Source organism: Triplophysa rosa, linkage group LG11 (genome assembly GCF_024868665.1).
Source record: "Triplophysa rosa linkage group LG11, Trosa_1v2, whole genome shotgun sequence".
Lineage (NCBI taxonomy): Eukaryota > Metazoa > Chordata > Actinopteri > Cypriniformes > Nemacheilidae > Triplophysa > Triplophysa rosa.
This window is the reverse complement of record NC_079900.1, coordinates 25313738-25326862: the sequence shown is the minus strand read 5'-3', so window position 1 is coordinate 25326862 and position 13125 is coordinate 25313738. Positions and strand designations below refer to the sequence as shown.

At 39.2% G+C, this 13125-nt stretch overlaps 1 protein-coding gene across 1 annotated transcript in view; it reads left to right on the top strand.

Annotated features, from left to right (window-relative positions):
* LOC130561781 (BAH and coiled-coil domain-containing protein 1) overlaps positions 1 to 12851 on the top strand; it is an 81749-nt gene extending 68898 nt beyond the window's left edge. The window contains exons 29-34 of the mRNA XM_057346354.1: positions 6006 to 6114; positions 6224 to 6340; positions 7200 to 7334; positions 7541 to 8745; positions 9023 to 9259; positions 9567 to 12851. Of these exons, the coding sequence (XP_057202337.1) occupies positions 6006 to 6114; positions 6224 to 6340; positions 7200 to 7334; positions 7541 to 8745; positions 9023 to 9259; positions 9567 to 9776 (2013 nt within the window). The 3' untranslated portion in view covers positions 9777 to 12851. The remainder of the gene's footprint in view (positions 1 to 6005; positions 6115 to 6223; positions 6341 to 7199; positions 7335 to 7540; positions 8746 to 9022; positions 9260 to 9566) is intronic.
* Positions 12852 to 13125: the final 274 nt, after the last annotated feature.

Here is a 13125-nt window from a genome sequence, read left to right as displayed (position 1 = left end):
CTCACGTTGTGCGTGTATGCTTGCCTAAAATCCACGGAATGCGCACCTGCAGATCTCAACAGAATTATGTGGATTTTAGTGCTTGTCGTTGACAAGTTATAACGTTACACACACAACGTGAGAGCATAACTAATATGCTGTGACAGATTTTTCAGCCTAAGGACGAATGATTTGAGATGTTTAAAACGAAACTAACCACAGTGTTCGCCCCTGTTCATTAGCAAAACAAACAGCTTGCCGCAGCTGAACATATTAATGCACAAAATGTATTAACACACATACAGCTAATCTCCAAGTGCCCATTTGCCAAATAACATATAAATATAGAGTAAGTTTAACACTGGCTTTGAATGTTCTATTTAGCCCGTGACTGACTTCTCAGCTCCCTTCGCTATCATATGCTAACGTTATCCTCCTATATATACGGTGCATGTACGTCAATTCAGACTGTTGATAAACAGTGGCAGTTCTAGACTACTGTAACTGGGGGGGCCAGGCAGGGGCCACTTATGCTTTTAGGGGGCACACTAACATGTGTCATGATTAATTTTCAGTCATTTTTCACTGTCATGTATTACTGTTTTCTCTTAGTAAACTAATAAGCTAATAAAACAAGTTCAGCTCAAATTAATGTTCCATGGTCATTTATTTCACAACACATTGTATATAGTAAAAATAACAATGACAACAATGATAACATTTAGGCACTTTTCTGCATCTTAAATGTACATACATAAATGAAAAACTACCCACAACAAGATATCCAAAAATCAACTTAAGCAGTCATCTTAACATGAGTTACATTATCAGGTATTTCCTTTACACAAAGAAAAAAAACATGAATTTCAAAATTTTCACATGTGATATGTGGTTTTGGCACACTTTCATGTGAATGCCATGTTAACTAAATACTCATGTAAAAACTCATGTTTTTCACATGGAATTTCAGGGTTACAGAAGTTGTCTCTCTGCACAACTAAATCACCTTGCTGATGGGTCCTCTGTTCTATTGGACTTTCTTCGTTCTCTAAGCTTTTGTGCATTTCTGACTCTTTTTCAGAAGCATCTTCTTTCTCCAGCCTTGACTGACTATTATCTTTAGTTTTTTTTATTAAAAAAGGACATATGTCATTCAACTGCAAATGGAAAATTATGAAAATGTGTAAATGAAACCTAAAGCTCGACTCTCAAATACACCACAAGTAATATACAGGACATATAGAATAACTGTATTGATTACTTGAACTCTGCTACAGAGGTGGACGAAGTACACAACTTCCTTACTTGAGTGAAAGTACAGATACTACTGGTCAAATATTACTCCACTACAAGTAAAAGTTGTAAAGACAGATTCTTACTTAGTAAAAGTACAGAAGTACGTGCTTTTAAAAGTACTCAAGTATTAAAAGTAAATTTCCTTTATGTCAGTTGTGCATTGTTTTATTGTCGTATACCTTATGCCCCTGAAGCAACCTACTGAATACACTGAGTAGCTCACAGTATCAGTTGTATTAAAGGAGTAGTTCACTTCAAAATTGCCCCCATTGACTTTCCATAGTAATTTATTCCTACTATGGAAAGTCAATGGGGGCAAATTTTGCAGTGAGCAACTCCTTTAAGAGCTTTATATGTTTAGCACATGTATGTTTAGTTTAGATATAATCCTGTATGATCATTTAGCCTAATTATCCTCATTAGCCCCCTAGGCCTATATGTATTATGAGCAGTGTTCTTTTATTTTGTATATTCCCTTTACCAGTTTTAGCAGCAATTTACCAGTAAGTAGTAAGGTTCTTGTAAATAGTAAGTGTAGAACCATGTTTTGTTGGATTTATTACCATTTGTATTACCATAATTTAACTACAAACATAACTATAGCTAGTATAATGAAACTATGGTATTTTTAGTTGCTGTGGTTTTACTAAAGATTATTAATTGGAGTATGGTTCCTATATATAGAAAATGGTAAAATTGTGGATACTGTGGTTTTACTGCAAATACCATCCCTGCCGAAAAAAACAATGAAATTTGAATTAGAATGAGATTTTTAAATTAAATTCCTCTTTGTAGTGTGTTTTGGGTTTTATTCCAATGGATTTACCATCCCACCAATAGAATCCATCACATACAAGTAGACAACAAGTATCCATAGTACAATTCCCATATAACCATTAAATCCATTACATTTTATTTGTATTTTGGGCAGGGTTCTATGTTTTTATTTCAACAGGAATACTTAACTATAGTTACTTCAGTAAAAACATCATTCATTTTCCAAATCGCTTTAAATGATAAAGCAGCAGATCAGAAGTTAACACGCACAGGTAGCTCAAGGTGTATGTGATGCTTATTTACCGTTTAGCCGTTATGCCGATCATTTTCATGACAATGTTTCTACGATCTTTGACTGATCGTAACCCACAGATGATTACACCACACTTTAACATGTGCCTTTTTGTCTTTTATTGTTCTATTTGCCTTTTTAGAGCGCTATCAATGGTGTAGCAGCGCCTAGTTTACATTAGTTTAGCGGGGAAGATCCCAGAGTTGCCAGATTTGGTAAAAAAATCTGCCAAATGGCCATTAAAGCTTGCCGGAAAACGCGAGCTATAGAAAAACTGAAATACTTGGCAACAGTAAAAGGTCCTGCAGATCGCAAGCCAGATAAATTGCGCACACAGGAAACCCCGCTGCATAGAAACCATTTTCTACTTTTGGACCTTTTTATAAATGTAGTGGAGTAAAAAGTATGATATTTGTCTTTCAAATGTAGTGAAGTTAAAGTACAAGTACTCAGACTTCGTTACTGTCCACCTCTGCTCTGCTAATTCCTTGGGAATGACAGACCATTTATTTTAATTATAAGGCAAAAGGCATTTTATCAAACATTCACCCCAATAAATGAAGTTGCATTTGATCTCATTTCATTAACAAATAAAATTTCTTTAGTGTGTTACACGTTCTCTGGCAGCAGCTGATTCTTTGTAAGGCACGAGTCACGACTGCTTTATATGTAGATTTAACATGCGCAACACCGGAAATATAGGTCAATATTTTAATATGATGTGTAATGATATGCATTTTCGTTATATTTTTACAAAATATTTCCATTACCTGTATGATGTAGACGTAATCTGCTGAAGGCGCACAGACTCGACATTGTTTGCGTCTTGCTTGCGTAATCTTCCTTTTGGCACACAAGCATCGTTACTGCCACTCGCAGGACAAACTGTGCATTGCACCCGAAATTGCTTGGTTGTGGTAAAAAATTCCAGAAACGATTCCAGATTTAGGGGGGCCAGTGGGGTGCCAAGTGTGCTGACACAGGGGCACTGGCCCCCTCTGCCCCCCCAGAACCGCCCCCTCTGCCCCCCCCAGAACCACCCCTGTTGATAAATATTACTTACATCGACAGCTTTGTCTCGTTCAGTTGGTCTCGATCCCTCTTGAGGAACAACTTTGAAGCTAATCCTGCTTGTACTGTCCCAGGTTGATAAAGCACTCCGGCTTGAAGTGATTCGCGCAAACAAGCAGGTTTTTACTTACAGTAAATTAAATAACATGTAAATAGTTATATTATCAGACACTAGCCAGACCAATTAACAAACACAGACCGGAAGTTAACAGTCTAGGCGCGCGCGTCCGATGAAACGGTCTAAACACAAAAGCGGGCACAAGGTTTGATTTAGTTCTCTTCATTTTATTAATCACGGCCACTCATTCACACCTCTTCACCTACAGGACTACACACACATCAGTACCAGACTTTTCCTGTCATTAAACTACTTAACTATTTTATTTAAACTACAGCGGACCATTGTTCTTTTCCAACAAGCTTCCCTTGATTTATCTCAACATATGAAATCCTTCAGTGCCTTTTTAATGTGTGTGTACATCGTGATCCATTTAGCTGAAACCACCCATAAATCAAGCGTGTAATCTTGCTTCTGTTATTTTACTACTGGTTTTTGTACACGTGCAGTACATCCAATTATTTCAGGTCTTCTTTTGTTAGCTGGGATCTGGACAAGCAACTTCTCCTCAACTGTGTATGAGTCCTTAACCGTTCTTTCTAAGCATATTTTTTAAACCAAGTTTAGCAGCGCTGATCTCCCACTACACTTACATTAGTGGGACTACACTAACATTACTGTTAATCTAAGCCATCAGTGCAGTCGAGGCAAATTACACAGTATAAACTGCTGTGCATTCTTGGCATCCTGTCACGAACGAGGTGTGAGACACAGAGAGAGGACCCAAGTGCATACTGGGTAAGGGGTAAACTAGACTTTAATAAATAATAACAAGACGAAACAAAAACCCACGATGGGGCAAAACCAAAACACGGGTATACACAAAACCAGGTAAGGGGAAATACGTAATACCTGGTCACATTACAAAGCTACACATAACATATACATGGGGATACAAAAAACTAACTATACTAACAAAGACTCAAGACACGGACTCACCACACCGTCACACACAAGTGACAACAGTACAATGATCAGCACAGGACAGAAAACACAGGGACCTTATAAAGGGGGACAAAACAAGAGGGAACAGGTGTGGGGCATGAACTAATTAACAATCAAAATGAGGAGACGAAAGGGCGGGAACAGAGACGCAACACCGGAGAGTGGAAGGCCAACAGGGTCAAAAGGCTTCTCTCCACATAAAACAAGAGGTTCTCTCATGGTTCTGCCACTAGGTCAAGAAAAGCAAGACAAGATGGGGCAGAACCATGACAGCATCCATTCAGTCTTGCATGTAACCTGTGTTTTCTTATTTGCATGTGTGTGTTTTAGTTTTAGTTGACTCACTCAGTTTAGTTGACTGACTTGTAACACATTACTAATAACATCTTTCAGCCGGATAAGTAGCACTAACATTGCCAAAAAAACAAAAACAAATAAACATAATTTAGTAGAGACACGGCTAGTGGTCAACCAGTATGAATCTTTTTGGGGATACGATAAAATGTACTCGTGTTTGCTGTTGACTTTTACACAATGTTTACTCAACAATTAAATGTGTGGCAAATGGTGTTGTAAAAGTGTGATAAATATATGTGAAACGTTATATAATGTATAGAATAAATTATAAATATTTTGGCCTAAAACTTGACTAGTACCATGCTTATACCATAACTCATCTAAACCATATATTTGTACAGAATACTACTAGTCAAAGGTTTAGAGAATTATAAATCGTACCTAAATCTTTTAAAAACTAATATGTTTACTTTTGTACATGTTATTCCAACCTGTGTTGTTCAAGTAGTTAGTATTTTTCATGTTTTTGATATTTACAGTCTGTAAATGTTACTTAAATTTAATTTAATAAAAAATATTTTCCAAGTCTTTACTTAATAGTGCATAACAGTTTGTTGGTTTAAATGCATTTACCAGTCACGGCATTTATTTTTCTGCTTCTGTTTCCTAAAAAAGTGTTTATTTGGGTGCACTAAAGCGCACACACATACACACGCACACACACACTGGCATTATTCAGCTGTTTCATTGTGTAAACAGCAGTCTACAGCAGCTGTCTCTAATTACACTGAGCTTCCACTTTCCAGAGCTTTCCAATCCTCCATGTACCTCTCACACCAATCACACACACGCACACACACAGCCCAGCTTCACAGCTCATCCGTCAGAGAGAGCCTCGTCACCATAGCAACAGTAAATTAAAGAAAGCTGAAAGGGGTTTGAGCTGAATGAGGGGGGATCTGGGCACTCTGTTCGACAGAGAATCGCTGCAAACCTGCAATCACAGTCGCTCCATTCACACACTCCTCATTATTACTCAGCAAGTTAGTGTTTACCGCACCTCCGCTTCCGTGGCTTTCAGCCCTAACATGCTGGCATGAGATAAGTGGCGCTTTCATAAGAGCCTCACTGATTGACTTGTATGTGTGTATGGGCCTTTTTTACCTTGGGAGTCCAAAAACACTTTTGTTGCCATTGACTGACAGAGGTTTGTATCTGCGTGTGTGTTAGGTATTGGACGTACGCCCTGACCATGAGGCTGTGCTAACAGAGGGGACGAGAGTGTGTGCTTACTGGAGCGAACGTTCACGATGCCTTTACCCGGGATTTGTGCGAAGGGGTGAGACCTTAATTTACCTTACCTCGAAATGAATTCCTTGTTCTTTTTCTTAAACCACATAGCCACACAGGGGTGAAATAGCTTCACACTTTCTTTCTCTTGTTCTCAGGTGGCACTGCTTATGATGGTAAACCTGGCAGTGTTATGGTGGAGTTTGATGACGGTGACAGAGGGTGGATATCTTCCTGCCATATCCGCTTCCTTCCACCCGGTTACCAGATTGAATGTAAGTCTCATAGCTTTGTACAGTTCCACCTCATCAGCATTCAGATATTCAAACATGTGATGATGACTACACGCAACTTCTTACATCTTTTCTGTGAGCTAGCGATGTAGCAGCAACCTAGCCAAAATGGAACACAACTAGGGATGTAACAATATTATCGATATCGTGTTATCGCAATAGCAAAATGGTCTCAATATTATCGTGGTCATATGACTGTATGAAACGATAGGTCTTCCGGGCCTAACATAGAGAATGTTAGAAAAAATTATAGATGTTACCTTTGGCAAGGTCCATCTGGTGCAATTATTTTATTTTATAAAAGGGATTTTTAGGTCATTTGACCCATCTCATACTAGAACTCATACCTCTAAGCAACAGTTATGGTTAGAGGATAAAGAAAAGTGGATGCTTATGGCACGTTTCCAAGTCATCATTTGTCATTTTAAATATTGCAATAAATATCGTACCGTGGACGTTATACCAAGGTATTATCATACAGTGAGATTTTTATATTGTTACATCCCGAAACACAACCCATGGTTGGGTAAATTATAAACAATACCCAACTGGTAAGATTCATCTAAAATTTGACCCAACCTTGGATTGAAACAACCCAGCAAAGGTTCATTCAAAGCTAGCCATTGGTTTTGTCCATATTTTACCCAATTATGTGTTGAAAGCAGTCCAGCTTTTCTAAGAAGAGTAACTGCTTTTTGAAACAGCCTTCATCTTTGGGGTGCCTCAAATGCTGTCAAGCTTCACAGCTCACAAGGTTTTGGTGGAAACTTTCTGTCATTGATTGTTAGACATGTTTTTTGTAGTTGTTTGACAATTTAAAGTTACACCTCCTCTCTGTCAGATGCTGAGTCGGGTACTGCGCAGGTCTCTGATGGACACTTTGGCAAAAGCAACTCCAAAGAAAATGAATTAATGAGTGAGAAGACAACAAGAAGAGACACATCCAAAGCTCAGGCGAAGCCAGTGCGAGGACCAGGTATGTTTCTTGCTCAACAAACCACCAGGTCATTTCTTATGAGGTCTCTTTGGCTTGGTTCTGAAACCTAGAAAAATATGCCAACAATTGAGTACATAAACTGAGTATATCGCTCACTAGGTTTTGGGATCCTCTGTGTTTTTTTTCTATTTCACCAAACCTTTGAAGGTTTATTCATATACTTTTATTCATATATTTTTTTCCAGGGAGGCCTAAAGGCTCAGGGCTAAAGAAGTCTATCTCAAACAGTTTGGTCAAGAGTCCAGCATCTGCTTTGCCCTGGCCATCAGTGGCTGCATCTAGGAAAAGAACACCGGTGAACTTTTTCCAGCTTGGTGGCTCAGTCTCAAAGAAAGCAATGAAAGAAAGGGTGGCTGAAACATCTCTCCGGCCTTCTGGCTCCACACCGACACCAGTCAAAGGTCTCTTTAGCAGCAGCTCCTTTGAGGTGGACTCATTTAGCAGCATAGCCAACGGATACTCATCCTTCGGCAACCAGACGACCGGGATGTCACTGGAAGGAAAGAACACTAATTACGGGCAAAAGAAGCGGATTGAGGAGCCAGGACCTCCCCGGGGGAAAAAAGCAGAATTTCTTATCAAATTGGACCATGAAGGTGTAACATCTCCAAAAACAAAGAACAGCAAGGCTCTACTGTTGCTGGGAGCTTCAGGTTTTAGCTCCAATGGTGTGAGTGGACTGCCCAGGAAAGAGGCTTATTCACACCCAGTCCTGCTGGTCAAAGACAACAGGAAAGGAGACCGAGCAGAGCTCTTGCTGAAAGCGAGACCGGTCCAGAGGAAGCCATCGCCGTCCTTGCGCGTAAATGAATATGGAGACCCGAACCTCGGCTGCCATAGAGACTGCCACAGCTCTTACTCAGACATGGATGAAGAAGAGGAAGAGGAGCAGAGAAGGAGAGGCAGCGTAGCACTCTCTCCACAGATGGAAGGTTTAACAACTGGCCGATTTCTGTCGCGCATGTCAGTATCTTCGTCTTCCTCGGGTTCCTCGAGCTCATCCAGCTCAGGTTCCCTCTCCAGTTCCAGTCTGTGTTCTTCCGACAACGACTCGTCGTACAGCTCAGAGGATGAGGAAAGCTCCACGCTGCTGTTGCAGAGCTGCTTGACTCCACATCACTCTCTGCTCCAGAACCCCGAACCCCCTGCCGGACACCCACGTCACTCATTTGTGGCCAGAGCTGTGGCTGTGTCCAATGTCAAAAGTGGGCATTCCAACCACAGTGTTAACAGCAAGCCACTGAAAAGGAAAGAGTGTCCCAGCTCTGTCTCCAAACCCTCTAAGGACGTGGTTAAGAAGCCACGGCTTCTGGCAGAGCAGACCAAGTCCAGGTTGTCACCTGTCCTGCCATCTAGACAGCTGTGGAGATGGTCTGGAAACCCCACGCAGGTGAGTCGCGTACACCTATAGGTAGTGCGTGTAGTTAAAATAGTTTTTTATATTCCAACTTCATACTTCAATTGTAGGTTAATTCCTGTAGGTTGGAGGGAGTGTACAAAAAACTTAGATTTTTCCCATTCCATTTGGTGATGGTAGTGAAACTACAGAAACCTGTTACCTATTGTTTTCAGATCTTAGGTCCACAAACAAAAAAGTGACAAATAATATAACTGCACTATATTTGATTTGTACTGTGAGAATTAAATGAGTTTTTCTTTTACATCAGCGGCGTGGACTAAAGGGGAAGGCCCGGAAGCTTTTCTACAAGGCTATAGTGCGTGGCAAGGACGTGGTACGGGTAGGAGACTGTGCTGTGTTCCTTTCATCCGGGCAAACTCATCTGCCATTAATTGGCCACATTGAAAGTTTATGGGAATCGTGGCAGAGCAACATGGTTGTGAAGGTCAAGTGGTTCTACCACCCAGAAGAGACCAAGTTGGGTAAGAGACACCGAGATGGCAAAGTAAGTATACAGCACTATGGATTTGACCTGTTCTTTTTGATTGTTATAATAAAATATCACAAGCAATTGACTTTGTAAAACATTGACTTTGGAGAATGGTAAAATATGCTGTGATTAACACTTTTTAATTTGTTAACATGAATTAACTGCACAGTACCTCAGCATTTCTTAAGCTTAGTTAATGTTAAACGCAACGTTACTAATACATTTTAAAATCAAGTTGTGTCTGTTAATATTTGTTAATTCTGAAAGAACTAACATGAACAGTGTTGATGGGCCACACTAAAAAGTTTCACATTCTCTTCAGCATGCCTTGTACCAATCGTGCCATGAGGACGAGAATGACGTCCAGACAATCTCTCATAAATGCCAGGTGGTCACCCGTGAGGAATATGAGCATTTGACCCACAACAGGAAGGCAGATGGAAACTATCATGACCTGTACTACCTGGCCGGCACTTATGACCCCAGCAGCGGTCAGCTGCTTACTGCAGACGGGATGTCCGTACTTTATTAGCACTGGACTTGCGTGTCTGTGTATACTACTGAGTTGTCCGTGGTCCGGCATCACAGATTGCGTCTCATGTTGCGTGGCACATAAGAAGCTCTGACAGAAAACCAGGATGTAGACTACCATCACTCTGGGGAGATATCTGCATGCGATACCTTACCGGTAGATGCAGTTTGTCCATGATCCTATATCTCTTCTGAGGTTACCTAATGGACATATTGTGGATGTAAACTCCATTGAAGCGTCTGAAATGAGATCACCAAAGCAAAATGTTTGGTTTAGAGAACATGGCACTTGAGCCATGTTGTAGGCAGAGGCTGTGTGGGCTGTTCCCTTCACGCCGCTTTTTATGATTCCAGGGATATTTAAGTACATATAGATCGAAAGATATATTGAGTTCATTTATGTGTATATAGGGATTTATTTCCTATCAAGCCATACACTTCAGTACCTCTCGACATGATTTATTCAGGTGTACATTGTACAGGTCATTTGTGAGCGTGTGTTTTTGTCATTGTTGTCTATATGTACATATAAAGCTATTTTATAGTGTCATGTACAGAGCATATCTTATCATGTTTTTATTTTTATATACGTGGATGATATACGGTAGTTGTTGTTGATTTTTCTGTGAGAGGTTGAACTGAAGATATTTGCGTTGCACTGCACATGGCCTGCTGAGACAGTGAGTTGAGATGTGCTCAATTCTCTTAGGTTACACGGGGCACATTCTTCTATCGGCTGCACTTTGGGCATTTGTTCCTCTTATGTCTTACTCTTATTCATGGTTGCCTATGTTTTCAGACTCACTTAACTACAAAGAACCTTGTAGCAACACCTAAAATGGTCCCACGGGGTTTGTTATCAATGCCTGAATTAAGTCAGTGTTTCTCTATGAATAGAAAAAGGAAAATCTCATGTAGAAATGTCTCGGTCACCCCAATATTAAAAGCAAAAAAAAAAAAGAAATATTGCAGGAAATTGAAGCTTGCTTTTAGGACCATTTGGAGCATTTCCCCCAAATTCACATTAATGTGAACAATTGTGATTCACATTACTGTAATATGCTAATGAAAATCATCTTGTCTTGACCCAATTATTTAAACATCCTTTATTTACAGGGATTTGTGCTTAATTGTCGTGACAGTCCTCAATTGTCATAAAAATTGGGTTAATTTTACATCTAAAACATATAATACAGAATTATATATTTTTCCAAGACACTGGTATGGGATATCAGAAGAAAACAAATATTTAAAGTCCAACATGTGTTATTACTGTACCTGATGTATTTTTTTGTCAAATGCATCCTGCACTGTATTTACATATTGCTTTGCTTAATATTTTGACATTTCTTAGCACCCTTGAAGAGTTTTATTTCTGTTAAGAGTAACTGAGACCTGAAGGTCTTACAGTATCATCCCAGGGTCAGGCCACTAAAAAACAAGAACTTGCTGGAGATCATAGAGTAGTTGACATACAGTCAGACTGTATGCCAAAAACTCATTTCTCACTGTAAGGGACAATCGCATTCATGAATGAAGGAGCATCCACTTTTTAAAAGCTCATACAATCACAGCATTTCTTCTTTTGTGCCAAATATGGTCTGTGTTCATTTCTTATTATGCAATCTTCACTGTATTATAAGTCTTATTGTTTGTAATTTTGTGTTTTTTTAAGTGTTTATTTATTGTCAGTGTTACTGTTTTACCACAAATCCAACTGGTCAGGACTAAAATGTTATTCGATGGGACATATTTGACCCCAAAGTGTCGTAGAAAGGCGCATGTGGCTCCAAGCTTCACTCTTTACCTCTGCCCCCCATGAAATGCTCTGACCATGTAGGGAAGTGATGTCATTCACTGACCCATCCATTTCCTGCCCCTTTCCTACTATCCTTTCAGATTGCCACATTTGGCTTGTGTTTTGCTTTTCTGGCTATGTTCGGAAAAGCCATGAACATTTGCCAGAATGTGCAGTTACTATAATTTCCAATTTCTGACAATGAAGTGTTTTCTACTTGAATGAACTAGAGGGAAGATCAGCAGAGATTTTCAGACATTATTACACAAATTGGACTGAAAAAACTGTTTCTATATATCACCAATGACAATGTAAAATATTACTGTCATTGCATAATATCAGCTTTTACTGAACTACTATTTAAAACAGTATATACTGTGCAGTATTTATTAAGTAGCCACAGCTAGACTTTAGCATTCCATTCCGAACATAGCCTGTGTTTATGCCATGTGACCCACTAACAGTTTGACATCAGACTACAGTGTGATTGATGTCTCTATTAGGATCTGATTTGGTTTAGTTATTTATAAAACACCTCATGTAACCAGAGGAAAGACTATATGAAATTTGAGTTGGGGGTTGTGTGTGTGCCTTTTTGTACTTTGCCTTTATGTTTGACTGTTTTGACACAGGAGGGCACTTGATAGGGTCATGAATGTACTTAGCATACGTTAAGCATGCATTTAATCTGAGGGCCCCATGCACACAAGAGTTGCTATTGGTTCCAATCTTGTTTTTAAATCGGTAGAGAAATGCAATCAGATCCCACATGAGAACAGGTCACATGCCCATGGCAAAGGTGCAATACTACTTTGAACAGCACTCAGCATTTTTAAGCTTTTTGCAAAGGCTGATGGGTAACAGGAAGTGAAAAGGAGGACGCAGGATCGTCTGTCCTATTAATCAGCTTTCTTTAGATGTTGGCTTTGCTTTATATGCTAAAAAGCCGCAAGGTATGTATTTAATATTGCTCTCGTCCAAGAATCTCTCAGATGTTCTAACATTGCTATTGAAAAATTATGAATATCTTTATATGTTTATTATGTTTCATTGATTCCTTTCTTTCATTTTTCTTTGCTTTAAAATGTTGTAAAGATTGTAAATCTGTAAAGTAAGGTTTGATTTTGGGGTAAACATTTTTGCAAAAAAATCAAGTATCAACTGTAAACGTGGTTTAGTATTACAATTTTTTATAGAGGACTTACGAATAAATATCACACTTAAAAATAATGACTGGACTTACATTTAATTCTACATTTGTTGGCACTTAGATTATTACAATATATGTAATACAAAGCTAAATGAAGAGTGATATATGAATCCAGCAACACTATTATTAGGACTTATACAAATCATCTAAACTACAACAGAAATGACCTTTGACTAACGATTCTTCAGCGACAGGACAACGATTCTCCACCCTTGTGCGTTTGTGTGTTAGTTAATCATACGACGATAGCTTCCCTCTGTTACATTATTTATTGTGGTGGATGCACCTGCACGATCAGAGAAACAATACAAGCCAGTGACCTTTTCAGAGTCCTGACGGATG